A 27,449-nucleotide genomic window follows, 5' to 3' on the forward strand; every position below is an offset into this window, starting at 1 on the left:
AGCCTGTATTACACTTATCCCAAAACGAGGCAAAGACACCTCCAAAAAGGAGAACTATAGGCCAATCTCCTTAATGAAAATTGATGCAAAAATCCTCAACAAAATAATGGCAAACCGAATTCAGCAACACATCAAAAAGATTATTCACCATGACCAAGGAGGCTTTATCCCAGGAATGCAGGGGTGGTTCAACATATGAAAATCAATAAACGTAATATACCACATTAACAGAAGCAAAGACATAAACCACTTGATCATCTCAATAGATGCAGAAAAAGCCTTTGATAAGATCCAACACCATTTCAAGATAAAAGTTCTAAGAAAACTAGGAATAGAAGGAAAGTACCTCAACATTATAAAAGCTATATATGACAAACCTACAGCAAGCATTATACTTCATGGAGAAAAAGAGAAACCATTCCCTCTAAAATCAGGAAAGAGACAAGGATGGCCACTATCTCCACTCCTATTCAACATAGTACTGGAATTCCTAGGCAGAGCAATTAGGCAAGAAGAAGGAATAAAAGGAATACAAATAGGTAAAGAAACTGTCAAAATATCCTTATTTGCAGACGATATGATCCTATACCTAAAAGACCCAAAAAACTCTACTCAGAAGCTTCTAGACATTATCAATAGCTACAACAAGGTAGCAGGATATAAAATTAACATAGAAAAATCACTAGCATTTCTATACACTAATAATGAACAAACTGAAAAAGAATATATGAAAACAATTCCATTTACAATAGCCTCAAAAAAAATCAAATACCTAGGTGTAAACCTAACAAAAGATGTGAACGACCTCTACTATAACCTTCTGAAGAAAGAGACTGAGGAAGACTATAGAAAGTGGAGAGATCTCCCATTCTCATGGATTGGTAGAATCAACATAGTAAAAATGTCTATACTCCCAAAAATAATCTACATGTTTAATGCAATTCCCATCCAAATTCCAATGCCATTCATTAAAGAGATTGAAAAATCTACTGTGAAATTTATATGGAAATACAAGAGGCCACGAATAGCCAAGGCAATACTCAGTCAAATGAACAATGCTGGCGGTATCACAATACCTGACTTCAAACTATATTACAAAGCTATAATGATAAAAACAGCATGGTACTGGCACAAAAACAGACATGAAGACCAGTGGAACAGAATAGAGGATCCAGATATGAAGCCACACAACTATAACCAACTTGTCTTTGACAAAGCAGCTAAATATATATGATGGAGAAAAGACAGCCTATTCAACAAAAACTGCTGGGAAAACTGGTTAGCAGTCTTCAAAACACTGAAACTACATCCATATATATCACCCTATACCAATATTAACTCAAAATGGATCAAGGATCTTAATATCAGACCACAAACTCTAAAGCTGATACAGGAAAGAGTAGGAAATACTCTGGAGTTAGTAGGTATAGGTAAGAACTTTCTCAATGAAACCCCAGCAGCACAGCAACTAAGAGATAGCATAGATAAATGGGACCTCATAAAACTAAAAAGCTTCTGTTCATCAAAAGAAATGGTCTCTAAACCGAAGAGAACACCCACAGAGTGGGAGACAATATTTGCCATCTACACATCAGACAAAGGACTGATAACCAGAATATACAGGGAACTTAAAAAACTAAATTTTCCCAAAATTAATGAACCAATAAAGAAATGGGCAAGAAAACTAAACAGAAATTTCTCAAAAGAAGAAATTCAATGGCCAAAAAACACATGAAAAAATGCTCACCATCTCTAGCAATAAAGGAAATGGATATTAAAACCATGCTAAGATTCCACCTCACCCCTGTTAGAATGGCCATCATCAGCAACACCTGGCGAGGATGCAGCGAAAAAGGAACCCTCTTACACTGTTGGTGGGAATGTAAACTAATACAACCACTCTGGAAAAAAATTTGGAGGCTACTTAAAAAGTTAGACATTGACCTACCATTTGATCCAGCAATACCACTCTTGGGGATATACCCAAAAGGCTGTGACACAGGTTACTCCAGAGGCACCTGCACACCCATGTTTATCGCGGCACTATTCACAATAGCCAAGTGATGGAAACAGCCAAGATGCCTCACCACTGACGAATGGATTAAGAAAATGTGGTATCTATAAACAATGGAATTTTATGCAGCCGTGAAGAAGAACGAAATGTTATCATTCGCTGGTAAATGGATGGAATTGGAGAACATCATTCTGAGTGAGGTTAGCCTGGCCCAAAAGACCAAAAATCGTATGTTCTCCCTCATATGTGGACATTAGATCAAGGCAAACACAACAAGGGGAATGGACTTTGTGCACATGATAGAAGTGAGAGCACACAAGGGAGGGGTGAGGATAGGTAAGACACCTAAAAAATTAGCTAGTATTTGTTGCCCTTAACGCAGAGAAACTAAAGCAGATACCTTAAAAGCAACTGAGGCCAATAGGAAAAGGGGACCAGGAACTATAGAAAAGGTTGTATAAAAAAGAATTAACCTAGAAGGTAACACACATGCACAGGAAGTTAATGTGAGTCAACTCCCCGTATAGGTATCCTTATCTCAACTAGCAAAAACCCTTGTTCCTTCCTATTATTGCTTATACTCTCTCTTCAACAAAGTTAGAGATAAGGGCAAAATAGTTTCTGCAGGATATCGAGGCGGTGGGGGGGAGAGGGAGGGGACGGAGTGGGTGGTAAGGGAAGGGGTGGGGGCAGGGGGGAGAAATGACCCAAGCATTGTATGCACATATGAATAATAAAATAATAAAAATTAAAAAATAAATAAATAAAAGACTTCAGTGAAGTAGGAGGTTACAAAATTAAAATACAAAGTTAGGTTTCATCTATGTAAACTGCAAAGATGCAATTGTAGAGAAATACCATTTATTATAAAAGATTAAATTCTAGGGGAAACTAAGTGAGATTTTTAATTGGATAAGGCCAGAAGGGGATAGTTGGATACTGGTTAATTTTTCCATGACCTGACATGATATAATAATAATTAACTGGGCTCTGCACTTTTAAATTGAGTACTTTCCTGTGTATGTATTACATTTCAATAAAATTTGTTTCAAAACACACACAGGATAGTATTATGCAATCACCAGAAAAATGACCCTGACATTTTACTGACATGACCTGGAAATTCACTCCTGAAGAAATGAATGTGCCAGAAGACTTCCTACAGCAGCATTTTTCTTAACTGAGAAAAAAATGGAAACAATGAATTGTACAACTAGCAGAAGAAAGGGAAAATAAATTGAGATAATACAGAGGATGACTGTCTCAAGGGACAATGAAACCACAGCTCTATTCATCAATGTGACTCACTCTTTAACCACCCTGACCACCAATTACCTGGCCATCACTGTGCCTAACTTGACTTCTAGGAATCCTTTCTAACTGGTTTTGTTTGTGCTCTGGTTCCTTTTTAGTCATCAACCCAAAAGCCAATGTGATTCTTTGGAAAACAGAGGCAAGGAAGTTTTCACTACTCTGTTTAACACTCTCCAGCAGCCTGTAGTCCCAAGCTCTCAGGAGGCCTGAAACAAGAAGGTAACTTAAACACAGTTCAAGAACTTGGGCAATACTGCAAGGCCCTGACTCAAAAAAATAAAGAAAGCAAAACCCACCATTAACTTTCTACTGCACTGAGAATAGAAGGCAAAGTAATTTCAGTTCATTCATGCAACATACCCATGACTACTAGGTGGTCCCTGGTACAACTCTGACCTTGTCATCTTCTACCAGGCAAACTTTTTGTTTACAAAAATACCCAACAATATTAACTGAAATACATATAGAATAGCTAGACAACCTGAACCAATCTAAAGGGTACAAAGCAATGCACCCTCCGCATATCTTCTTTGCCCACCCCACTCCTGTCATCACCCCATAGTCAGCATACATTCCAATACATCAAGTTTAACAATTCCATTACCAAAATGCAACCATTCCTATCAAATCACAAAAAATATTTAAAGAGCATTAAGTTAGCCCTCTATTTTAATATATTATGCACTTTTAAACATCTAGAAAGACTAGATGTTCCCAAAAAGGACTAAAGTTTCCCATTATATACACAGTAGCATTGAATGAACTGCACACACCTAATATATGCTATAATTTGAAAATTACAATCTAGCCTAGAACGCTTCCCATCTCTATCCACCCAGTGGTCAGTTTTATGCATCTGTAATGTTACCAGGGGATTTAACAATTTCCCTTCCTAAGTGCTTTTAAGAATAGTTTTTCCTATGAATTTTAACACAAAGTGTACTTAATGTGTTAGTTTACTAACTGTACTTTTGTCATCACTGGCAACCTTTTTAACATCTAGAAGTCAGACTAGATGTTGTACATTAGGAATTGTCTGCCCTTTCTATACACTTATACACTGCATGCACAGAAAAACAGAACAAAATACATAGACATAAGGAATAATCAATCTTGCTTCATCAAACACATATTTCTACTTGGAAAAAGTGCTATGCTCATTACACTGGCCCCTCTGCTATTGCATGGCTGTCAATATGGATTATATCACAGCATGTTTGCCATATATGTCTGCTCAAGCTTCTCCCTAAATTGAAGGCTTTCCCTCCCTACCCTTTCCTACCCACCCAATACCTCTGCTTAAGGTCCACATTCCTTTTCAGCATTACCATGCTTAATGTTTCATCCATTGCCTTTGCCCCTATCTGATACACAAAACTTATTTCATCGGGTGCCCCAATCCCAAAGAGAATATAAACATCAACAGGCCAAGAAGCCTGAGTGACTGCCAAGACCCTGAACATCACAAAACAATGCCAGGCATAAAAAAGACTTGGACTTTGTAGCCAGATACCAAGATTCAAATCCAAGTCCTACCACTTGCTACAGGATAGCCTCAGACAAGTAATTTAAACACTTGCCTCAGAATCCCCAAGTGCAAAATGGAGATGCTGACAGTTTTCCCTTTCTTGGGCTTTTGTGAAAAGTGGTTACCAATACTTGACTTAGGGTGATGTGACTGGGTATTTCAACTTTATGATGGATTTACCAGTACTTAATCCCATCATTAGATTAAACAGCTACTGGATTCAATAACAGTACAACCTAACAATTTCTAACTTTATGATGACTTTATGGGGTATGTATCCCCATAGTAAGCTCAGTAACATCTACACACTTCTATCAATAAACAATTCAGGCAAACAAATGTTTAAGTATATAAACGACTTGAAGTGTAATTAGAACTTAATTTTAAAAACTTAAAAACCTACAGCCAATAGTAATTCAAAGTGCACATATTTCTACTCTCTCCACTCCTATTCAACATAGTCCTGGAATTCCTAGCCAGAGCAATAAGGCAAGAAGAAGAAATAAAAGGAATACAAATAGGTAAAGAAACTGTCAAAATATCCCTATTTGCAGATGGCATGATTCTATACCTCAAAGAGCCAAAAAAAAAAAAACTCTACCCAAAAACTCCTAGACACCATAAACAGCTTCAGCAATGTGGCAGGATAGAAAATCAACTTACAAAAAATCATTAGCTTTTCTATACACCAACAATGAACAAATTGGGAGAGAATGTATGAAAACAATTCCATGTACAACAGCTTCAAAAATATCAAATACCTAGGAGTAAACTTAACAAAGGATGTGAATGACCTCTACAAGGAGAACTACAAACCTCTAAAGACAGAGACTCAGGAAGACTACAGAAAGTGGAGAGATCCCCCATGTTCATGGATTGGTAGAATCAACATAGTAAAAACGGCTATACTACCAAAAGCAATCTACATGTTTAATGCAATTCCCATCAAAATCCCAATGAAATTCATCACAGAGATTGGAAAATCTACCCAAAAGTTCATTTAGAAACACAAGAGACTGCAAACAGCCAAGGCAATACTGAGCAAAAAGAGCAATGCTGGAGGTATCACAATACCCAACATCAAACTATATTACAAAGCAATAGCAATGAAAAACAACATGGTACGGGCACAAAAACAGATATGAAGACCAGAGGAACAGAATAGAGGATCCAGATATGAATCCACTCAGCTATGCCCACCTTATTTTTCACAAAGGCACCAAAAAACATATGATGGAAAGAAAACAGATATCCTCTTCAACAAATGTTGCTGGGAAAAGTAGTTATTTGCTTGCAAAAAAACTGAAACTAGATCCATGTTTATCACCCTGTAGTAGTATCAACTCAACACGAATCAAGCACCTTAATATAAGACCCGAAACTCTGAAACTGTACAAAAAAAGAGCAGGGAATTCTCTAGAAGCCATAGATATAAGGCAAGGACTTCCTCAACAGAACCCCAGCAGCTCTGCAACTAAGAGAAATGATGGACAATTGGGACTAAATAAAATAAAGAAGCTTCTGCACAACAAAAGAAATGGTATCTAAACTGAAGAGACCACCCACAGAGTGAGAGAAAATATTTGCCAGCTATACATCAGACAAAGGACTGATAACCAGAACATACAGGGAACTCAAAAAACTAAACTCCCCCAAAATCAATGAACAAATAAAGAAATGGGCAACTGAACTAAACACAACTATTTCAAAAGAAGAAATCCAAATGGCCAAAAAACACATGAAAAATGCTCACCATCTCTGGCCATAAAGGAAACACAAATCAAAAAACCACACTAAGATTCCACCTCACCCATCAGTTTAGCTATCATCAAAAACACCACCACCAAATGTTGGTATGTGGGGAAAAAGGAACCCTCCTACACTACTGGTGGGAATACAAGCTAGTACAACCACTCTGGAAAACAATATGGAGGCTTCTTAAAAAACTAAACACAGATCTGCCATGTGATCCAGAAATCCCACTCCTACAGATATACCCAAAGGAATGAGACTCAAGTAACTCCAGAGGCACCTGCACACCCATGTTTATTACAGCGCTATTCACAATAGCCAAGATATGGAAACGGCCAAGATGCCCCATTACTGACAAATGGATTAAGAAAATCTGGTATTTATACACAATAGAATTTTACTCAGCCATGAAGAAGAATGAAATTTTATCATTTTCAAGTAAATGGATGGAACTGGAGAATATCATCTTAAACAAAGTTAGCCAGGTTCAGAAGGCCAAAAATCTTGTGTTCTCCCTTATATGCGGACTTCAGACCTAAAACAAATGCAGTAATATTGGACGTGGGTCACACCCTAAGGGGAGAATACATACAGGAGGAATAGGGAAAGGTAAGAAACCCAAAACTTGAAAGTGTTTGATGTGCCCACTGTACAGGAGCTGATATAGTAACCTTAAAACAACAGAGGTCACTAAGGGAAGGTGACCGGGAAGTAGTGAAGAGGTCTGGTAGAGATTAATCAATTCGGGTTCTAATATACATGCGCATGGAAGCAATGCTAGGAATCTCTCTGTAAAGTTATAGTTATCTCAAACTAGCAAAAACGCTATGACTTTCTTATTATTACTTATGCCTGCTCTTCAACAAAATTGGAGAAGCGGGAAGAACAGGTTCTGCCTGGAAGCAACGGGGATTGCGGGGGAAGGGAGAGGGTGGAAGGTGGGGGTGAGAAATGGCCCAATCAATCTATGCACATATGAATAAATAAAAAATTAATTATTTTTTTTAAAGTGCACACATTGTATCAATAGGTATTGGGAGCAATCATTAACTCACCAACGACCAGGTGTATAGGTTTCAGACATCATCCACTGAGTAAGGAACCCTCTTCTGATCAGTAAGTAAAGCAAACAGAAAAATAACAAAATATTCACAGAAGCTTATACCAGTAACTAATTTTATTTTTAATCCATGTAATAGGAATTCTGAAAGTAACAAATCCAGGACTGGTGCAAATACTCAAGCCACAGGACAGGCCAGGATCACTGTGACTTTTCTGCAGTATGCTCCTTAGACTGTGTTTTCACCCTCATGGTCACAAAATGGATCTTTTAGCACCAGGTGCTTGCAAGGAAGAAGTAGGGAGAAGAGGAAAAAACAAAATGTGAAGAGAAAAACCCAGGTAAGGACCACTTTACAAGAGCTTTCCTCAGGAACACACACAGTGGCCTCTGCTTACTTGCCAATGGCCAGGACATAGGACATGAACAGTAGTAGTAGCAAGAAAACCTGTAAAATATTTTTTTAACAGCACACCTTGTTTATCTGACAGAACCTAGATTCTTTCCATATGGAAAAAGCTGACAGCAAACACCGAAGAAACAACCAGAAGTCTATGCTGTTCTTGGCTGGACAGAACACAAACATACCAAAACATCCACATGATGAAAATGTCATGCTATGATCACAGTACATTTGAATCAGGTATCAGTAACAGACAGGTCTAAAAAATACCCACCTTATCCAGTTTGTGATACAATACAATTCTAAATATGCCTGTGGTCAAGTAAGTTATTCAAAAGAAAATTAAGATATCACAAATGAAGTTGTAGCAAAAATACTATATACAAACCTTGTGTGATGAGGCCTGAGGGTCAGGAGCATAAACTTAAAAGTAAAGAGAAATGAATGAGCCAGGCGCATTTCACAATGAAAGACCGATAAATGCAATCCCACATTCACAGGAAAATATCATTAGGATTTCTCTCCATGGAGATTCCCTATGACAATGGCAAGATGACTATGATGGAAATCATTTCCAAGAGGGATCATCAGCAGTGCAAGATCTCACAAACTTCCTCAAACAGCTGGATCTGTTTTTTGGCATTTTAAAAAGAAGTTTCTCCTAGTGAGAGTGCACACACAATCACAAAAACTGAGGAATTGCTATAGGCAATAGCTGAATCATAACAGATTATTCTTAACACAGCAATAATGACACATAATTCTTTAATGTGGGGGACTCCTGTGCATTACAGGATAGTTAGCTGTATCCCTAATGTCTTCTTGCTACAGCCAATAGTATCTCCTCCCATTCAAAAAGCCAAAACATCTCCAGATAATGCCAGGTGTCCCCTACACAGTAAAACTGCCCCCAGTTGAGTATCACTGCGGTGGATCAAGATTCAGCAACGCTTCCTGGCAAAAATAGTATTTCAGGCTTTGAGGGCCACGTAAGGTCTCTGGCACATATGCTTCCTCTTTAAAAATGGAACATCTTCGCTTGCAGGCCATAAAAACCAGACAGATGGCTCACTATGTTTATAGACTTTGCCACATTCCTTACTTTTAAAGGTTCTTCTCTTTAGTGTGGTTTCTTTCATGAAGTGAGAGACCAGGAGACTCCCTGTCACTGCATTGATAAAGATTCTCCCTAATGTGCCCACAAGATAGGATATATTGCTGAAGTTGTTTCCAAGATGAGATTTCTTTCCCTAAGTTACTGTGCACTTAACAGCTTGATGCACAATGTCTCCACACCATGGTACACATTCCCCCCCTAGTGTGTACATTCTCAGGAATCTTTTAAGAGAGAAGAAACAAGGTTTTTTAGTTTTTGCACAAATTGAATTGTTCCTAAGCTCCATGTATTCTTCTGTGCACAGTAAGAGGAGAACTGATAAATGCTTCCTACCTTCTTCTCATCTACCAGATTTCCTTTTGGCCTCTGTACTCACTAGAGCCTTTTCCACACAGAGGGTGCAAAGAGCTTCTCTCCCCGGTGAGTTTTCACATGGCTCCTGAGCGATGAGTGGTCACTGAAGGCTTTCCCACAGGCAAGGCACTCGTAGGGCTTTTCTCCAGTGTGGATCCTCCTGTGCACATTAAGGTTGGACCCTATGCTGAAAGCTTTCCCACAGTGATCACACTCATATGGCTTCTCTCCCGTGTGACTTCTCATGTGAGTCTTCAGGGTGGACTGGTTCCGAAAGGCTTTTCCACACTGTCGACATTCCACACGTTTTTTTACAAGATGGATGCTCATGTGTCTCCTCCGTGATAGGTAATCACTGAAGACTTTCCCGCAGGCAGCACATTCGTAGCGTCTCTCTTGAGTGTGTATCTTCCTGTGTGCAGTGAGGTTGGAGCTTGCACTGAAGGCTTTTCCACAGAGATCACATCCATATGGTTTTTCTCCAGTATGAGAGTTCATGTGCGTCTTCAAGATGGACTGATTTCGGAATGTTTTCCCACACTGGCGACACTCAACTGGTTTCTTCACAATGTGAATCCTCATGTGTTTCCTCCGCGACAAGAGATCACCAAAGGATTTCCCGCATTCTTTGCACTCATAGGTTTTCTCCACCATGTGGTTCTTCTTGTGCAGATTGAAGTTGGACTTCCACCTGAAGGCTTTGCCACACTGTGTGCACTCATAGGGTTTTTCCCCAGTGTGGTTCCGGACATGCTCCTTCAGATGTGAGGGGTGCTGGAAGGCTTTCCCACAGTCCTGGCACTCATAGGGTCTCTCTCCGGTGTGTGTCCGCTTGTGAGCTATAAGGTGGCAGCTCCTGCCATAGGCCTTGCCACACTCATCACACTTGTATGGTCTCTCACCAGTGTGAACTCTCATGTGTATCTTCAAGGCAGAGAGTGTCCGAAATGCATTTCCACACTGACTGCAGTCAAAGGGCTTTTCTTTAAGGTGAGTTCTCGCATGGCTCCTGAGGGCTGAGGAGTCATTGAAGGCTTTCCCACAGTCACTGCACTCATAGGGCTTTTCTCCAGTGTGGATTCTACGGTGCCGGGTAAGGGAAGCACTTGTTGTGAAGGCTTTCTGGCACTGGTGACATTCGTGCATTTTTCTACCATCATACATGCTCATATGCTGTGTTAGGTGTGTCCTATTCTTGAAAGCAACCCCATAGTTGTGAGGATGATAGGGCCTCTTGCCAGTGGGCTTTCCCATTGGCTGAGTAAGATGAGCACCCATGCTTAAGACTTCAAACAAGTGGGCATATTCCGTGGATTTCTCTCCAAGATGAGTTCTTTCCTGTTGGTAAAGAGAGGAGAGGTGACCTTGGCATTTTCCACATTCACTTCTTTCTTTCTTTTTTGGTGCAGGGGATTGACCCAAGGCCTCATGCATGCTAAGCAAGTACTCTACCACTGAGCTGGAGCTACAGACCTACTCTCTCTCAGTAATTATTTCTGCATACATTAACATGAATAGAAGCAAATCACTATGTATCAAGATGTTATAATCTGCAGTACAGATGTATTGTTCCTGTCGCATTTGAGCTCTATCCAAGAGAAAATGTGGTTGAGCACCTTGTAACCCTAGCACTTAAAAGGTTATTGCAGGATGACCATAAGTGCCAGGCCTGTCCTCCGTATCAGTGGGTTCCACATCCTTTCAACCAACCAAATTATTCAAAGAAAAAACCTGCATTTGTACTGAACATTACACAATTTTTTCCTTGTCACTATTCCCTAGAAAATGCAGTATGACAGCTTATTTCATAAATCACTTGTACTGTATTAAGTTATTTTAGGAAATCTGGAGAAACTTTAAGGCATGTCAGAAAATATGTGTAAGTCTTATGTAGATAATACAAAACAACACTGTATTTAAGGAACTTGAGCACCCTAAGATTTTGGTATCCATAGGGAGCCCAAGAACCAGCTTCCCACAAGCATCAAAGGACAATTATACCCTCATCTCTGGAACAGATTCCTCTTGGTGATGCCAGTTGCCTGGTTCCTAAGTAAGCTGTTTTTCCAACTCTAGCTGCCCCAGTCTCCTCTAATGTGGAAGATCCAGGCTTATCTATTAAAGGAAATCTTACCACTGTCACAGCATTGGATGCTTTCTTTCCAAAAATATCATCCATAAGCATTGACCACTTGGTTTTAGATGGACTATCCCAATCTGAAACAAATTAGAAAAACATAAACTTGATGTAAAAAGAAAATGGTAAGATTCTGGAAACAAAACCAGGCAGGTTTCTTTGCAAATACCAACTATACATAATAAAAGGCAACGCAAAAGGAAATAACCAAAATGATTGTTTTGGAGGTTCCTCCAAAAATTAAAAATACAGCAACCATATGATCCAGCTAAACCACTTCTGGGTACATACTCATGTGAGGCCTGGAGTTCAAACTCCAGTACTGCCAAAAATAAAAGGCAAAGCTTACTATTGAGATACCTGCAGAGCTACATTTATCATAACACTATTCACAACAGCTAAATTATGGAATTAGTCAATGTGCCATCAACAGACAACAGATAAAGAAAATGTGTCATATATATACAACTGAATGTAACTATGTAGTATGCAGAAAAACGTATGAAACTTCAGATCACTGTGTTGAATGAATAAGCCAATCCTGCAAAGACAAGTATCACATGCTTTCTCTCATGTATGGAATCTAGGGGGGGGAACAGAACATGAAAGTAGAAAGGGAACTACTAGGCAGATAGAAGGGGAAGGAGAGAAGGGAAAGGGGGTAAAAAAGGAATAGGGTGAAAATGATCAAAATATATGTGTATGGAAATGCCATAATGAAAGTACTATATACAAATTAATATTAACTAGTAAACAAAAAGTGCTTGTGTGAGGTATTTAGCAATGGTGAAAGGACAAAAATCTCAGTTGATTCAGATTGATGTTGATAACAACAGAGTATCATCAGGAAAGTCAAGTGTCAAAGAGTAAGTAAAAAACACCATATGTAAACATCACATTCAAAGGTAAAGGAACTAGTAGAACAAAGAATCAGTGAGAGAATGAAAGGACAATAAAAGAGAGCATTTTCAAACTTCCTGGGTGAAATTACCTAATGAAATCGCCATACTAGAGTTTGGAGATTGTATGTCCCCCAAGGCTTGCATCAGATGTTTGGTTCTAAGTGTGGTAATGTTGAGGTGGTACAACCCTTAAGAGCTGTGAGGTAATTAGGTCCTTGAGATGCTGCCTTCAGATGAGACCAACATTGGTCTCATAGAATAAGTTAGTTTTCATTAAGAATGTGCTTTTATGAAAGACAGGATTGTAAAACAAGTACAGTGTGGGGGGAATACTTGTAGGAGGGGGAAGGGTGACTGAAGGAGATTAAGGTGAGGGAGTATGGATGATAGACTTCATATACGAAATAGAACAATGAAACCTTTAGCAATTGCTTTAAGCAGAGTGGGAGGGGGTCAAGAGCGAGAGATGGTGAGAGCAATCTAACCAATGTACAATGTAAGCCTATTTAGAATTGTCACAATGAATCCCCCCCTGTACAACAAATGTACCAAAAAAAAGAATGGTCTTTTATAAAAACACTAAGACTAGCTTTTCCTAGGTCTCTTGCTCCTGTCTCACCAGAGATCACTGCCTCTCAAATTTGCTCACACTATTATGTCATCTGCTATGTCATGGTACAGCTAGGGGAAGACCTTACCAGGATGATGGCCCCTTATTTCTGAGTTTACAGATTTATAAACCAAACAAACCTTTTTTCTGATATATTAATGAGCTTTAGGTTTTTGGTTTTTTTTAAATAGAAATAGGATATGTACCCATTCCAATCACTAACTAGAGATGACACTCAAAACACTTATTTGCCTCCCACTCACTCACCTGAACCAGTGCCTTGGTGAATGCCTCTCTCCTCTGTCCTCAGTTCCTCTTCTTGCTCCAAATGTGAAATGAGGCTGGGTTTGCCAACCTGATACCCTACTCACAGGGAAAGACACATGTTGAAGGAAGACTGCAGAGCAAAACCCCTTCCATTAGACTGGGGTCAACATTTTGGTCTTCAGGGTTCTGAAGGTGAACAAGTGTGATACAGGAGCAGCAAAATGACAGTGTCACATTTCTAAGGAACACAGTAAAAGTCTTCCATAAAAAACAAAACTACAAAAACCTGTATGTTTTGTCCTCCTCTGCCCAACAAAAGAATGACGATTTCTAAAAAAAAATCTCAGAATCCTATGCTCAAGTTCAAACACACACATTTCAGATAGTCCCAAGAACAATGTGATGGCCAAAAGACCCTGTGAAAGTGGGCACCTGCTCTGCTTTTTTCATGATTGTGCTCCATACCACTGACTAGTTCCTAGGTCATAGCAAACACCTGTACTAAAACATCTGATTCCTGAATGAATAAATAAGGAAACAAGGCCAGCCTTACCCAGTGAAGTCAGGTTGCTATAGTTCTCCAGCATCACATCTTTGTATAATTTTCTTTGAGAGGAATCCAGCAGGGGCCACTCCTTCTCAGTAAAGTCCACAGCAATGTCTTGGAAAGTCAAGGACTCCTAGAACACCACATACATTTGAAGTCAGTGAGAAACCAGTTATTTAAGTTCAGAGGAAGATGTTGGCAGCTGAAAACTGGGCACAAGAGACTCAAAACAGGATTTACAGATGGTGTGCTGTCGATTTCTGCATGTATTTCAGAAGCCAATTCCAAGACATCTCTTCCCTGGGAGGCAATCTTGTCCTGTCTCATGGCTTCAAATTCAAATCTGGCAAGGGACCAAATCACTCTCCACAGCTAAGCTTGACCTGAGAGCATTTAGCTCTTTTTTTTTCCATAAAATATTTTAATTTTAGGATTCATTAATAGTACAAGGGAATTTCATTATCAATATTTCATAGATGCATACAGTGTACTTAAATAAGTTCACCCGTCTCCATTATATTACCTTAGCACCCCTCCACATACACACTTTTCAAACAGTTTTTAGTAGGTTTCATTAGAGCATTTAGCTTTCTTTCCCTTCTGTCTCTTGGATTGAGCATGAGTAGGCCTCAAGCATGAGAGAAACACTTGCTATGTACATAAATCCCTTCCTCTAACTCCCTGACACCAGGACAGCCATCCAATCTTCCCTAGATTTCTCTTGGGCCCTGATCAGATTTGGATGAGGATCTGAAAGAAATCCAAAGCTTGATGGTAGGGGCATTCTAGGAAGTACACATCCTGTCCTGGAGCCCTAAGATCTTGGGTACCTGAGAAGGAACACTGGTTGGCTCCAAACTATGGCAAGCAAACAGTTCCAAATTCTGGGGACAGGAATGGTGTTTGGAAGGAAGAGGAAATTCTGACTCGTGGAGACAGGCAGGATCCTGAGTAGACAAAGCTAGAGAAGAAAATGAGATCCATGTCAATCAACTACCAGCCTGTAAGTATCCACATCCCCAAGTGCGCACACACACACATACACACTCACACACACATATGCACACTATGTTTATTAACAAATGAGAACAGCCCTGCTCCTTTCTCAAAGACAGAAAAGAAGATGCTAGGCCCACAAACCTATGAGAAGCAATACACAGGTTAAAAATCCTGCACTCGAAATATATGGAACTAGAAGTGTTTCATATGTCACATTTCTTGTGTTTTGGAATATTTTTACATAAAATGAGGTACCTTGGGGATGAGATCCAAATCTAAACACAAATTACATTTTTGCCTCACAGAAAGATTACAGAAAACAATCTTATATAGTATTTTACGTCACCTGAGTTTTGACTGCAACACATTGCAAGAGATCAGGTATGGAATTTCCCACTTGTGGCATCATGTCCATACTGCAAAAATTTCACATTTTGTATTTTTTGATTACAGATTCTCAACTGGTATATCTCCAATTTATGAGTTAAAAAACTGAAGTTCTGAGAGGTGAAATTATTGCCTTGCTCAAATTCCATGAGACAATAAATATGTAATACAAGATCACTTATCATTTGCACCTTCTTCAAATATCAGCTACACACATGCTCTTACTTGTTCCAGGACCACAAATACCCTGCCGCCACCACTTTTTAGCTCAACTGCCATCCCTTGCAGCCCTTGCTCTGTCTACACATTCCATTTAACTTATTCAAGTGGCAGGGCCCATATAAGCTCAATTTCTAAAGGCAAGAACCCAAGAACTAGTGGGACACCAGTGGCCCACACCTAAAATCCTAGCTAAGGGGGAAGCAGAAATCAGGAGAATCATGGATGAAGGCCAACCCAGGCAAATAGTTCATGAGACCCTACCTTGAAAATACCCAACATAAAAAGGGCTGGCAGAATGACTCAAGTGGTACAGCACCTGCCTAACAAGCATGAGGCTGAGTTCAAACTTTAGTGCTGCAAAAAACAGCAACAAAAAACCCCTATAACTTACCAAATGTGGAAGTCAGACCAAGGGCTGCCATCTTGACAGTCAATTTGCCTTAACAGCAAAGCACTGGGAGAACTAGGAAGCTACTCTCTTATTCTCATGGGACACTCCAAGCAGGGCATCTGTGGTAAATGAAAGGACAGAGGGGAAGTTAAAAGCTGTCTGTCATCTTTCCTGCTCACTGAGGCAATTGTCTGAGTTTTGTTTCTTGGCATTTCTTCTTTTGAGCAACAGGTTTTCTGCTCCTAGGCCTTTATCTCACTTAGGTGAAACCTCCAAGCAATGTGGTAAGTCCCTGATCTTCCTCATGTATGATCCAAATTCACTCTACTTAAGTGATGTCACCACGCACAACTCTGTTCAACTCTCTCACTTATCAAATACTCTTGACACCAGACTTGTGTTCTTCCTTTCATGTTTAAGGCACCTACCATCATTGAGGATGGCTCTTATCCATGAGGACATCCATCTTGGACAAGTCCTAATCTCCCATACGTTTTATGTCCACACTCCACATCACCACACACACCCTTAGGCCAGTGCCTAAACCCTATTAACACTGGAATCAGCCTCCCCTCCCAATGATCCTGAAATCTGTTCTCTTGAGTTGGTGGTGTAGCTCAGTTGTAGATCATTTGCCTAGCACAAACCAGGCTCTGGGTTCAATCCCTAGTTCTCTAGAAAGGAAGAAGGGAGGAAGGAAGGGAGGAAGAAAGGGAGGGAAAAGGAGACGGAAGGAAGGAAACTACTCTACGAACAAAACTTCCCACATAACTTTCTTATCTCACTATCTCTCCCAATTAGGAGAGGACTCTAGGCCACCTCTGCTCTGCCATCATGTTGCCTAAAAGCTACCTCCTCTTCCCATTGTGCCATCTATCAAGCTGAGATTTGTCATAATCCACCACTTCAACAGTTTACCTATCCAAATTCCTTTATCTTCATGCTTAATAGAACTCCTATGTAGCAACAGACCAGCCCTGCTTGATTCCAACCATCTGCCTTTTCCCTGAAGGCAACTGGAAAGACTAGTCTGCACAGAACCAATTAAGTCACACAAGTGGTACAGAAACTAACCCCAAATGGGCATCTGCACTGAAGAAAAGTTGACTAGGTAATCCCAGCTAACAGTCTCCCAAGGAGATCAAGTAAAATCTCACCAGCTTTTCTCTGAATTAAAACCTTTTCTTGGGGCTGCATGTGTGAACCAGTGATAGAGCACCTGCCTAGCATGCACAAAACCCTAGGTTCCATCTCTGGCATCCCTTCCTACCTCCCGCACATCTGAATGAATGCATGAATCAATGCGAAAGCTGGGCATGGTGGCAACTGCCTGTACTCCTAGCACTTGGGAGGCCAAGGCAGGAAGACTGCAAGTCTGAATGCCAATATGAGCTACACAGCAAGACTCTGTCTCCAAAAAAATATACACATACAAATCTAGAAGAATTAGAACAAAGCAAACTTGGAAACTTCGTATTATGAATTAGAAAAGCTACTGGAGTTAAATATAACCAAACAGATCAATGAACAGAGTAGGGCTAGAAAGAGACCTCCATGTGCAGACAAATGATTTTTAATAAGGGTATAAAAGAATTCAGCAGGGAAAAGCATTTTTCTAACAAAAGGTGCTGAAACACTGCAATAAAAAGGAACTCTGACCTCTACTCAATTTGAGTTTAAAAACCTTTTTAAGATGAATCAGACACCAAAATCTTCAACAACCTTGACTTATATGAAAAGACAACACACCAAAAAAAAAAAAAAAATCACAGGTGGTTGCAGTGGTGTGTGCCTCTAGCCTGGAGGATGAGGCAGAAAAGGAGAGGAGGAGAGATAAGGGGAAAGAGAAAGGGAGCGCAACAGATGGATAAAATGTGATGTGTGTACGTAACTAATGGGACTATTAATCAGTGCTAAAAGGAATGAAATTCAGATACATGCTACAACACAGATGAACTCTGAACACATTAAGACATTATGCTAAGTAAAGAAACAAGACACACAGAGCAGATGTTTTATGTCTTCACTCACATGAGTCCTAGAGTAGTCGAATTCATAAAGACAGAAAGTATAATGGTCTTTACCAGGGGCTGTGGAAAGAAGAAATAGGAAACTAATTCTTTAACGGGTTCCTGTTCCAGTTTATAATTACATGAAAGTTCAGGAGCTATACAGTAATGGCCAAAGCACAATGTGTGACTTAGGTGATTATCACTACACATGGAAACAGGTGTGGTAACACAATGTGAATGAACAAAATTCCAATGAGCTCTACACTTAATGGTAAATTTTTTATTTTGTCACAATTTTTATAAAAGTGCCAAAAAAAAATATTGCACGGAAAGTACCTACAGATAACTGTTCATAACAACAATGCACAGTACATTTCAAAAGGCTGAAAAGGAAGCAAGTGTGGTGGAAACTTTCACCGTAAGAAATTATACATGTTTGCATAAGTACACATTTAATCTGATGTAAGCACTGAACAATGTATACATGTATCAGACATTACCCCACTGACATACAATTTTATGTTTTCATCTATCAATTAAAAAATAAAATTTAAATTAAAATTTAAAAAAATTAGTCTTGAGTTTATTCTTTGGAAGTTTTTTTTTTATTATTTCAACTGTTTTTCCTTTTGTTGTAATTTTTTTTCTTAATTTCAGGCTTCCATTTTATTAATTCTCTCCTAACTTATTTGATACCACAGAGGCACAAAATTGATCTTTTTTTTTAATGAGACAGTATCATCACTGATCTGTAAGGACACCCTTTATACTAATTTTATATGTATTTATGAAAACTGAATACACAGCAACCTCCCAAACCTTGAGCATTTCTAGTAACTTCATCTATTTCTGCACCTTTACAGCAACATGGACTGGGGATCGAGCCAAATGGTCTAGCATTTGTCTAATATGAAGTTCAATCCCCAGCACCACAAAAGAAAAAAAAAAAAGTATATATATATATATATATATATATATATATATATATATATATATATACACACACACACACACACACACACACATATATATGAAAGGCTTACAATATGAAAATAGCTTACTGAATGCCAAATAGAAAAATACTTCACGTTCTTAGGAAAAGAAAACAATACTAAAAGTGAATTCTAAGATAACAAATATATAGGATGTATACCTCTCTGATTTTCAAATTGCTGTTCAATTGTGCATCTACCCTAGTTCATGCCATGTTTAATAATCCCAAACATAATGATGGTTTAAACTTTCAATTTCCTTGCTTTTTAAAACTTTCTCATTTGTGACTTAAAAATCTAATATTTGTTTTGAGTTTATAAAATATTAGGTAAAATTCACATCTACTATCAGAGTTTTAAAAAACTCAATATGCATATATATAAACATAATATATAAAACTAAAGCCACTGAGGTTAAGCACTTTGGTTCCCTCACCCCCACCCCAGTATTACTGGAGTTTGAACTCAGGGCCTCTTGATTGCTAGGCAGGTAGGTGTTCTACCACTTGAGCCATGTACCCAGATTTTATTTTGTTTATTAATTGGCATTTTGACTCTACTTATCTGGGAAATGCTGGTTCCTCCTAATCAATTTACTGAGTTACTTACCATTTTTCTTACTGAAATTTCGTTTTCTATAGTAAGGATACATTCCTATGTCTCTACAGAATTTTCTCAAAGCTGTTCATTTACAGTACAAAAAAATTATTTTTGGTGTAGACAAATACTTCAACACTTTTACTATTTTCTACTTTTATTTTTTTTTTTTTGTGGGGTCCTGTGTTGGAATTGAACCCAGGGCCTAGTGTATGGTAGGCAAGTGCTTTAACACTGACCACTGAACTGTATTCCCACCTCAACTGTATTTTAAATTTCATTTATAGACTTCTTTAAATGTCTCTCAAAAAAGAGGCTTTTCTTTACTTGAGGCATTCCCCACCTCACCCCCCAGTATTTTACCATCTTACATTTAGCTTTTTATCCATTTGGATAATTATACCCAAAAAGCACACAATTCTCTCAAGATCTTTTATTGAAGAGCCCATATTTTCCCCAATTTGAAATGATCCCTCCATATCAGATTGTTTAAACATGAGCTAAAGGACACCCTGCGTATACATGGCCCTGGGCCACTTACATCTTCAGTGTAGGCAGTCCCTTAGCTCAAAAGCCCACTGATGGTAAACTCAAAAGTTTACACATTGAATTATTTTAAAAAGTAGCCCAGACAAGCAAATTTTAGTCACTTAGAGCTCACCTGCTTTGCATAACCCATGAGACCTCACTGGACAGTTGTTACCTACCAATAAAGAACTCACTTCTGCCCCTTGGAGGTCTTGCCATGCTGCAAAGTGACATTACCTAAACACCTAAGTCCTCCTCTGATCTCCCAGAAGTATCACTCCTCCCTTCCCTGCTAAGCAAGAGAAGCACTCTCTGGCTATGTACTAGCCACAAGCAGAATCCTCTTGAGATGGACATTCCACATATACAACCTATCACACTGTGACCCAATCAAACCTACCTGTGCTACTGACACCCATGGCAATCATTTTCCTAGGCCAGTTCCACATTCCCTCAAACCCCTACCCATACCATACTATTCATATACATGAGATAAAATGGTGTCTGGCCCGGAGTCCACACCACATTGCTTTCATTTCTTCTATCAAGCACCTGCCATCTCAACATCACTTTTCTTCATCAAAAATGTTTGATATTAAGAAACTGTTAGATGCAGGCACCCCGACTTTCCTGGAAACTTGGAATAGACCCTTTGGCTGCAGTGAGAAGAATCCCAGGAGGCAACTCAGGAATAAAAACACAGGAAATGGCACTTCAGAATGAAAATTCCAGAAACACCCAGAAAACCAAGAACCAGGAAAGTCTTCAGGCCAGTTAAACCATGGAATGACCATGAAATCTGAAGTTTTCTGCAAGAATGGGAATTTCTTGAATTTGCAGTGCAAGGCAGAGAGAAAAATCGCATAGTATCAAAAGCAGTTTCCCTATGTCTCAATTTGACTGGCATATAAAGGAAAGTTGGAAAAAATGTTTCCACATGCTAGTAAGTTTGCAGGATGTGTATTGTACTACTCCTGAGGCCAACCAGGGGCCAAGTGTTACAAAACTTTGCCTTGTCCTTATGGAGAGGCAATATTCTGAGGACAGGATCCTGAGATACAGATGAGAGGACAATAACTTCTCAGCTCCTCTCTGTGAAGATGCTCTGAACTCTCATATTCTACATACCAGGACCGTGGCACTCCTGCTTACTTTGAGGAGCTACTGTGGGCCCCTCCACCTGTGATCTCTGTGAAGGATCCTCAGGTACCTGGAACATGAACCCCTCACAGGCAATTCCATACCTGTTCCTTGCCATTCTCCCAGGAATCGCCAGCCTCCAGCAGCAGTGTTCAACCTCTTAGGACTCTTGACTCAAATCCTCAATAAAGACAACGAGAAACTGGATCCCAATTCTGTCTGAATGACAACAGAACAGTGCAGTTCTCTAACTGGTGACGCCTTCCTTTCTCCATCTAATACAATGAGAACAAAATGTGAAATTAGCTGAGCCAAAGGCTCATGCCTATAATCCTAGCTACTCAGGAGACAGAGATCAGCAGGATTGCAATTCAAAGATGGCCCTGGGCGAATAGTTCATGAGACCCTATCTAAAAAATACCCAGTACAAAACAGGACTGGTCAAGTGTGAAATGGCTAAGGTGGTAGGAAGCCTGCCTCACAAGTGAAAGACTGAGTTCACAGTTATTGCTCTCCCACCCAAAAAAGGAATGAAAAAAATGTTCAATATTCTTAGATATTTTACTATAGGTAGAACTTAGAATCAGCTATAGTATTTGTAAAATAATACACTACTAATGTTTCATTTTTGTCTACATGCTATTTCACTAAATAAGCAGATTTACTGAGCTACCCTATGTTAAAAATATTTAGTATTTATCTGTCCTAACAAGAAAAACTATACCACTTGCAAAAAATATTTTCACCTACATTTTTGTAGCCCACCCCACACACACTGTAGACTTTGTTTCTAGATATTGTATGTGTTTCTAGATAGTGAAATGCTTGGTCAATATTTATGAATATGTTTAAGCCTTTTATTAGTGCTGCAAGATTATCCCCCAAACTGCTTTATTTACAGTTCCTTTAGCTATGTATATAATTCCATGCATGGGGGGTGGGGGAGAAGGCTTGCTTGTTTGCCAAGATGAATTTTTTAAAAAACAAACTAAAAACTAGATGAAGGATACAAAATACATGTTTAGAGACAGAATTCAATTTTATACTTTGTTAATTTGAAAATAAGGGGGACAAGCTGATGATGTAGCTCAGTGACAAAGTGTTTGCCTAGCACAAGTGAAGTTCTGGTTTTGCTCCTCAACACAGAAGGGAGAGGAAAAAAGGACAGGCAAGTTGCTCAAATTTCATGGACTTAAGTTAACTGTTAGTTACCAAACAGTAGCCCTACCTATTTCCTAGAAATAGGAAAATAACAACATAACTTTAAAAACACAAAACAAACCTGCAAGTAAATTAGAAAACTTAAAATCTCTCTGGAAGACAATTAATGAAACTCTGGGTGAGGTAATGGTGACAGTGGCCAGTGAATACCTCTGGGTCAGTTGTACAGGGTAGAAACAGCACTGCCTCTGGGTGGAAACCAGATCCCAGGCTATGTGTGACATGTTGTCTGCTGTTGGGGTTCTGTGAATTCCACAGCAAGCCAATCAAATTGGCATTATTAGCACCATCAGAGACGTGGAAACAGGCCCCATGTTAAGTGCTTGCTAGAAAGCAACACAGAAAAATGACAGCAAAGGAAATGGTTTCCAACTTCCTTAACTACAAAAACTGAGTTCATTCTTCCACTGAGGTGGTAGGAGTCGGGGATTATTTTTTCCATTATTGCCTGACACAGTGAAGCTGAAATAGAATTAGATCACAATATTGTCACCATCCAGCTGTTGACACCTATTTCCAACAAATATGAGCCCTGTTTTCCCTTACGCAGTATGAGATAATTTACAAATGTTAACTACCACTCACTGACTTCTGGACACCATGAATACCAATGCCTCCAACTGAGATCCCATGCTGCTACCTTTTGTATGTAAGTGGTACTGCAGGCCATCTCAGGTTAACCTTTGCAAGTAGAAGAGATTCTTTTCCCTAATGCCCTTTCTTACACTGCCTTTGGGGCTCTCATATCATATCACTATGAAGTGGTTGAGAGAGGCTCAGTGACCAAGGAACAAAATCTATACCATGAGCTTCTACTCACTCATCAATGTGGAATTAACTTTCTGAAGGTCACACCCTCCCATCTTTTCTTAGCAACATCAATTCCAATGATACAAATAATAGCATAAGCAGTGCTTACTGTGTAGGCTTTCTCCTGAGTTCTCAAGCACATCCATCTAATCCTCACAATCTGCTAAGATTAACTATCCTAGAGAAATTAAGTCAGAGGGGAAGGAAGAGGGTAAAGGTCACAGAGGAGGGCTGGAGGCTGTCCAGATCCACATGGGTCACCTTTCCATGTGTCCTATGTCACCACTTTTAGTCCTCTATGAGTAAACTCCCTGAACCCAAATTTTGAGTCTTTTATTGCCTGACCCAACAAACTGGACCCTGCTCACTATTAAAACCTCCCTCCTTCTTCAAAACACCTCTGCTCTGGGCTGCTTGTGGGCCCCATCCCAGGTTGTCATACCTCATCTATGGATTTTCTTTTTAAAAGACTCCTGGGCTATGCTGTGGATAAAGAGTACATGCCTAACGTGCGGGGGACTTGAGTGCCCCACAACCCCCACCAAAGAAAACCCCCAAAGTTCTTTTGACTTTTCCCTTAAGGGTCAGGGTTCTCCTGAAACTTTCTCCCTCATCCCACACATGTCCACATCCTGAAGACTGACATCCAGTTCTGATTATTTCCATGAAGACTGCTACCTACCTATCCCTGAGACCCAAGTGACCTCACTTTGCTACAAGCCCAGAGTTCTGCTCTCTAGGGACCCTTGAGGGAGTGAGTCCACTTAAACTCGGATTTCTCATCTGAAAGGACTCTACATGCTTGCTAAGCATTCAAGCTAAAATTCATTAAAATAAATCACTACTAGTTGGGTGAAGTGGGACAACCTAATTCCAGCACTCCAGAGGATCTTAAGTTCCAGGGCAGCCTGGGCTACATAGTGAAACCATCTCAGAAATACATACATATATCCAAGACTACTGATGATATCACAAATTACTTAACAGAGCTAAGAATACATGTGGTTAGTGCAGTCCTCCAGTCTTTGGCACCTGCCCCACCCCAGCACAATCCAGAGAATGAAAACAGCCAAGGGCCTGCTTAGGATCTCCACTGCAATGTCCACTAAGATCTCCCACTCAATGCTTCAAACTGGCTACTGCCAGGCTCCCATCCTCAAGGGGAATTCCACCTTCCAGGGTCCAACTCAAAAGTCTTGTAGCTATCCTTAACACTCTTCTTTCTTCCCTACTCTCTCCATCTGAATCATCAGCAAATACTGGCAGTTTTATATTCAAAACTTAGCCAAAAATATGACTATTCTCCACCACCTGCCTTGCCCTAGGACATCACCTGTCTTTTAATTGCACCCAACAGCTTCTTAACTGATCTCCCAGCTTCTATGCTTGTTTCTCTTTAGTTTCACAGTAGCCATAACTTTGTCTCTAAAATGTAGGTTATATAACTTCTTTGCTCAAAATCTTATTTTGGTGCCCTGGCTTCCTCAGGTAAAGAGCCCATGTCCCTGTCACCTCACCAATTACTTCCTCTCCCTGTTGCTTATTCACTCAGGTCACATTGGCCTCCCTGCTGGGCCTCACATCTATGCCACACAAGCTCCTACTTCAGGGCCTTTGTACCTGATGTTTTAGCTACTTCCCATGTTCTTCTCCACATTCTCAGTGTGCCTGCTTTCCTCTCCTCCTTCAGATCTTCATTGACTCTCAGTCTTTCTTTCTTTCTCTCTTTCTTGTTGGGACAGTAGTTTGAACTCAGGACTTTGTGCTTGGAAAAGCAAAAGCTCCTTGGCTTCATTCCTCCAGTCCATTTTGCTCTGGTTATTTTGGAGACAGAGTCTAAAAGACTATTTGCCTGGGCTGACCCTGAACCTCAATCCTCCTGATCTTAGCCTCCCAAATAGCTAGAATTACAGGCATGAGCCACTGGTACCAACCTACTTTAAAGTTTTTCAATATGGAATTTATCAGTCACTCAATTTTAAAATATAAAGCCTTGCCTTTTATTTTTTTCCAAAGCACAAAGATCATTAAACATACTACTTAAGACCAGACAGGTTATATTTTAACACAAACAGACAACCCCAAATCTGATTCAATACATTATAAAGTGGAGCTCTGAATACTCTTGGCAGAACACTCTCCTAGCAGACATGAGGGCCTCAGTTCAATCTCCAACACCAGAAAAAAGCAAAACTAAAGTAAAAGTTTGTGTCTTGCTCATGTCAATAGCTCAAGCTGAGATGGTGGTGAGCATTTCCAGATGCTCAAAGTATCTTCCTATACCTGAACCAACTGAAACGCTGGGTCCTTTCATCTCACAGAAAAACAGGAAAGGAATCTTTCTATGCTTTCGCCCAGAAGTGCTCACAGCTCATTGGTTAACACTAGTCTTATCTCCCTGCTAGCTACAAGGATCATAGGGAATGTGGACAAAACAGAGAAGGGCCAGTAAGTATTACCACCTCTCCCACATATTACATACTTCACTTGTTTAGTTTTCTTCATGTATGCCCAACTTGACAATAAGCTCCAGGGCAGAAATTTTGACTTCTCTCAAGTTTTGTTCACTGTTCCCCCTGTGCCTCATATAATAAAAAAAATAAACAATGAATCAAAACTGATCCACATTTGCCTTCATTGTAAAGACAGCTTCCAAGGTACTGGCATCTTGGCTGGATCATAGTGGCCTATGGAATTTAAAGGTACCTTCTCAGAAGGTACTGTAATTTAAAATTAAGAGTAACCCAGGTGCTAAGACACAGACATATGATCTAGCCCACGACACTGAGCCCTATCAGCTACCATCACTCCCCACATGGGACTAAGGGCCTATGTGATTAAAGCTTAGAGAATGCACCCACATCAAATTCAGGCCTGTAGAACCTTTTCATCACTCTGTAGTGATGTAAACTAGAGGCCAGAGAAGAGTTTCTAAGAAATTTCTCACCTGAGTGACTGGACTACATTCAAGGTTTGTCAGTGCTACACGAGGGTGACAAAGAATTGGTGGCCCTAAATACAGATGCAGAATGTGGAACATAGCTGTAGTAATAGCTGTAGGATCTATCAACTCAGAAAAAGTTTCTGCAAGATACACAGAAACAAAACAATGATCACCAGACAAACACCACGGACAACAACAGAGTTAACTTGTCAGACTTACTGAAGCGTTTAATTTCTCTTTTCATTTCTTTCCAACATAGTGGTATCTGTTGTAGCACTGCCTTACTTCCACAAATCTTACTCTATTCTTACTAGAATCCATTTTACTCTTCAGCAGGACCAGAACTAGGGTGTGGAAAGTAAGACTGCTACAGTATAAAATTCAAGACAGCATTTTCAGAGGCATCATGCAAATAAACTGTCATGAAAGTCAGTGTCTCCTTGAATTTGCTGCACCTGGAAACCTCATATACATCATCCTAGCCCCAGCCCTGATCCTCACCAAAGCACAACATCTGCACCTTCCATCAAGTCTGTGGTCCAAAACTAATTCTGACCTTTCAGGTTGTTTCACTGTGAGTTCTTTTGTGCAGAAAATTCTTCCAATATGTAATTTTATTTCCATATTCAACTTCACATTATGGCAGGCCATTCACAATGTAGATGCATATAATACAGATAGAATACTTCTTTTCTTTCACTGACAAAACTATTTTTACCAGTGTTACTACCCATGCAAATTTACACAAAGCATGAGAATATTATAGATCATTTCCTCGGTCCAAAAATAAGTGGCATTAGTAAATTGATATAATTATATGCCCTCCATGATCTGAAGATTTCAATCAAATAGATGAAATGCCCCGGGGGCTAGAAGGGCATGGTAAGATATCTGTTTCCAACAAAAAAACCTTGGTACCCTGCCTATGTCATTCCATAAAAACTATTTTCAGTGCAACATGAAACACAGATACTTAATACCTTTTAAGTTGTTTATGTGCTGACACAAGTTAATGTTCAGAAATTAAAAATCTGTGATATCAAGTTTTGTTTCACTTTTGAGGCAGGGTCTCACCACGTAGTCTAAGTGAGGCTCAACCTACCTAAGCCTTCCAAATGCCAGGATTACAAGCATGTACCACTCTCCTGGTTAGAAGTTGTGATTTTTTTTTTAAAGGACAAATACAATTGCTGAAATAAAT

General features: G+C 39.5%; 1 protein-coding gene across 1 annotated transcript in view; it reads right to left on the bottom strand.

Moving 5' to 3' along the window:
* Positions 1–8,819: 8,819 nt before the first annotated feature.
* The window catches only part of LOC141416784 (uncharacterized), a 28,036-nt gene continuing 9,406 nt past the window's right edge, over positions 8,820–27,449 (bottom strand). The window contains exons 2-8 of the mRNA XM_074054192.1: positions 21,378–21,548; positions 16,005–16,123; positions 14,836–14,966; positions 14,012–14,138; positions 13,459–13,554; positions 11,677–11,759; positions 8,820–10,880 (exon numbers count right to left, since the gene is read on the bottom strand). Of these exons, the coding sequence (XP_073910293.1) occupies positions 9,564–10,880; positions 11,677–11,759; positions 13,459–13,554; positions 14,012–14,138; positions 14,836–14,966; positions 16,005–16,035 (1,785 nt within the window). The 5' untranslated portion in view covers positions 16,036–16,123; positions 21,378–21,548 and the 3' untranslated portion in view covers positions 8,820–9,563. The remainder of the gene's footprint in view (positions 10,881–11,676; positions 11,760–13,458; positions 13,555–14,011; positions 14,139–14,835; positions 14,967–16,004; positions 16,124–21,377; positions 21,549–27,449) is intronic.

This window comes from Castor canadensis, chromosome 14, assembly GCF_047511655.1.
Source record: "Castor canadensis chromosome 14, mCasCan1.hap1v2, whole genome shotgun sequence".
Taxonomy (NCBI): Eukaryota; Metazoa; Chordata; class Mammalia; order Rodentia; family Castoridae; genus Castor; species Castor canadensis.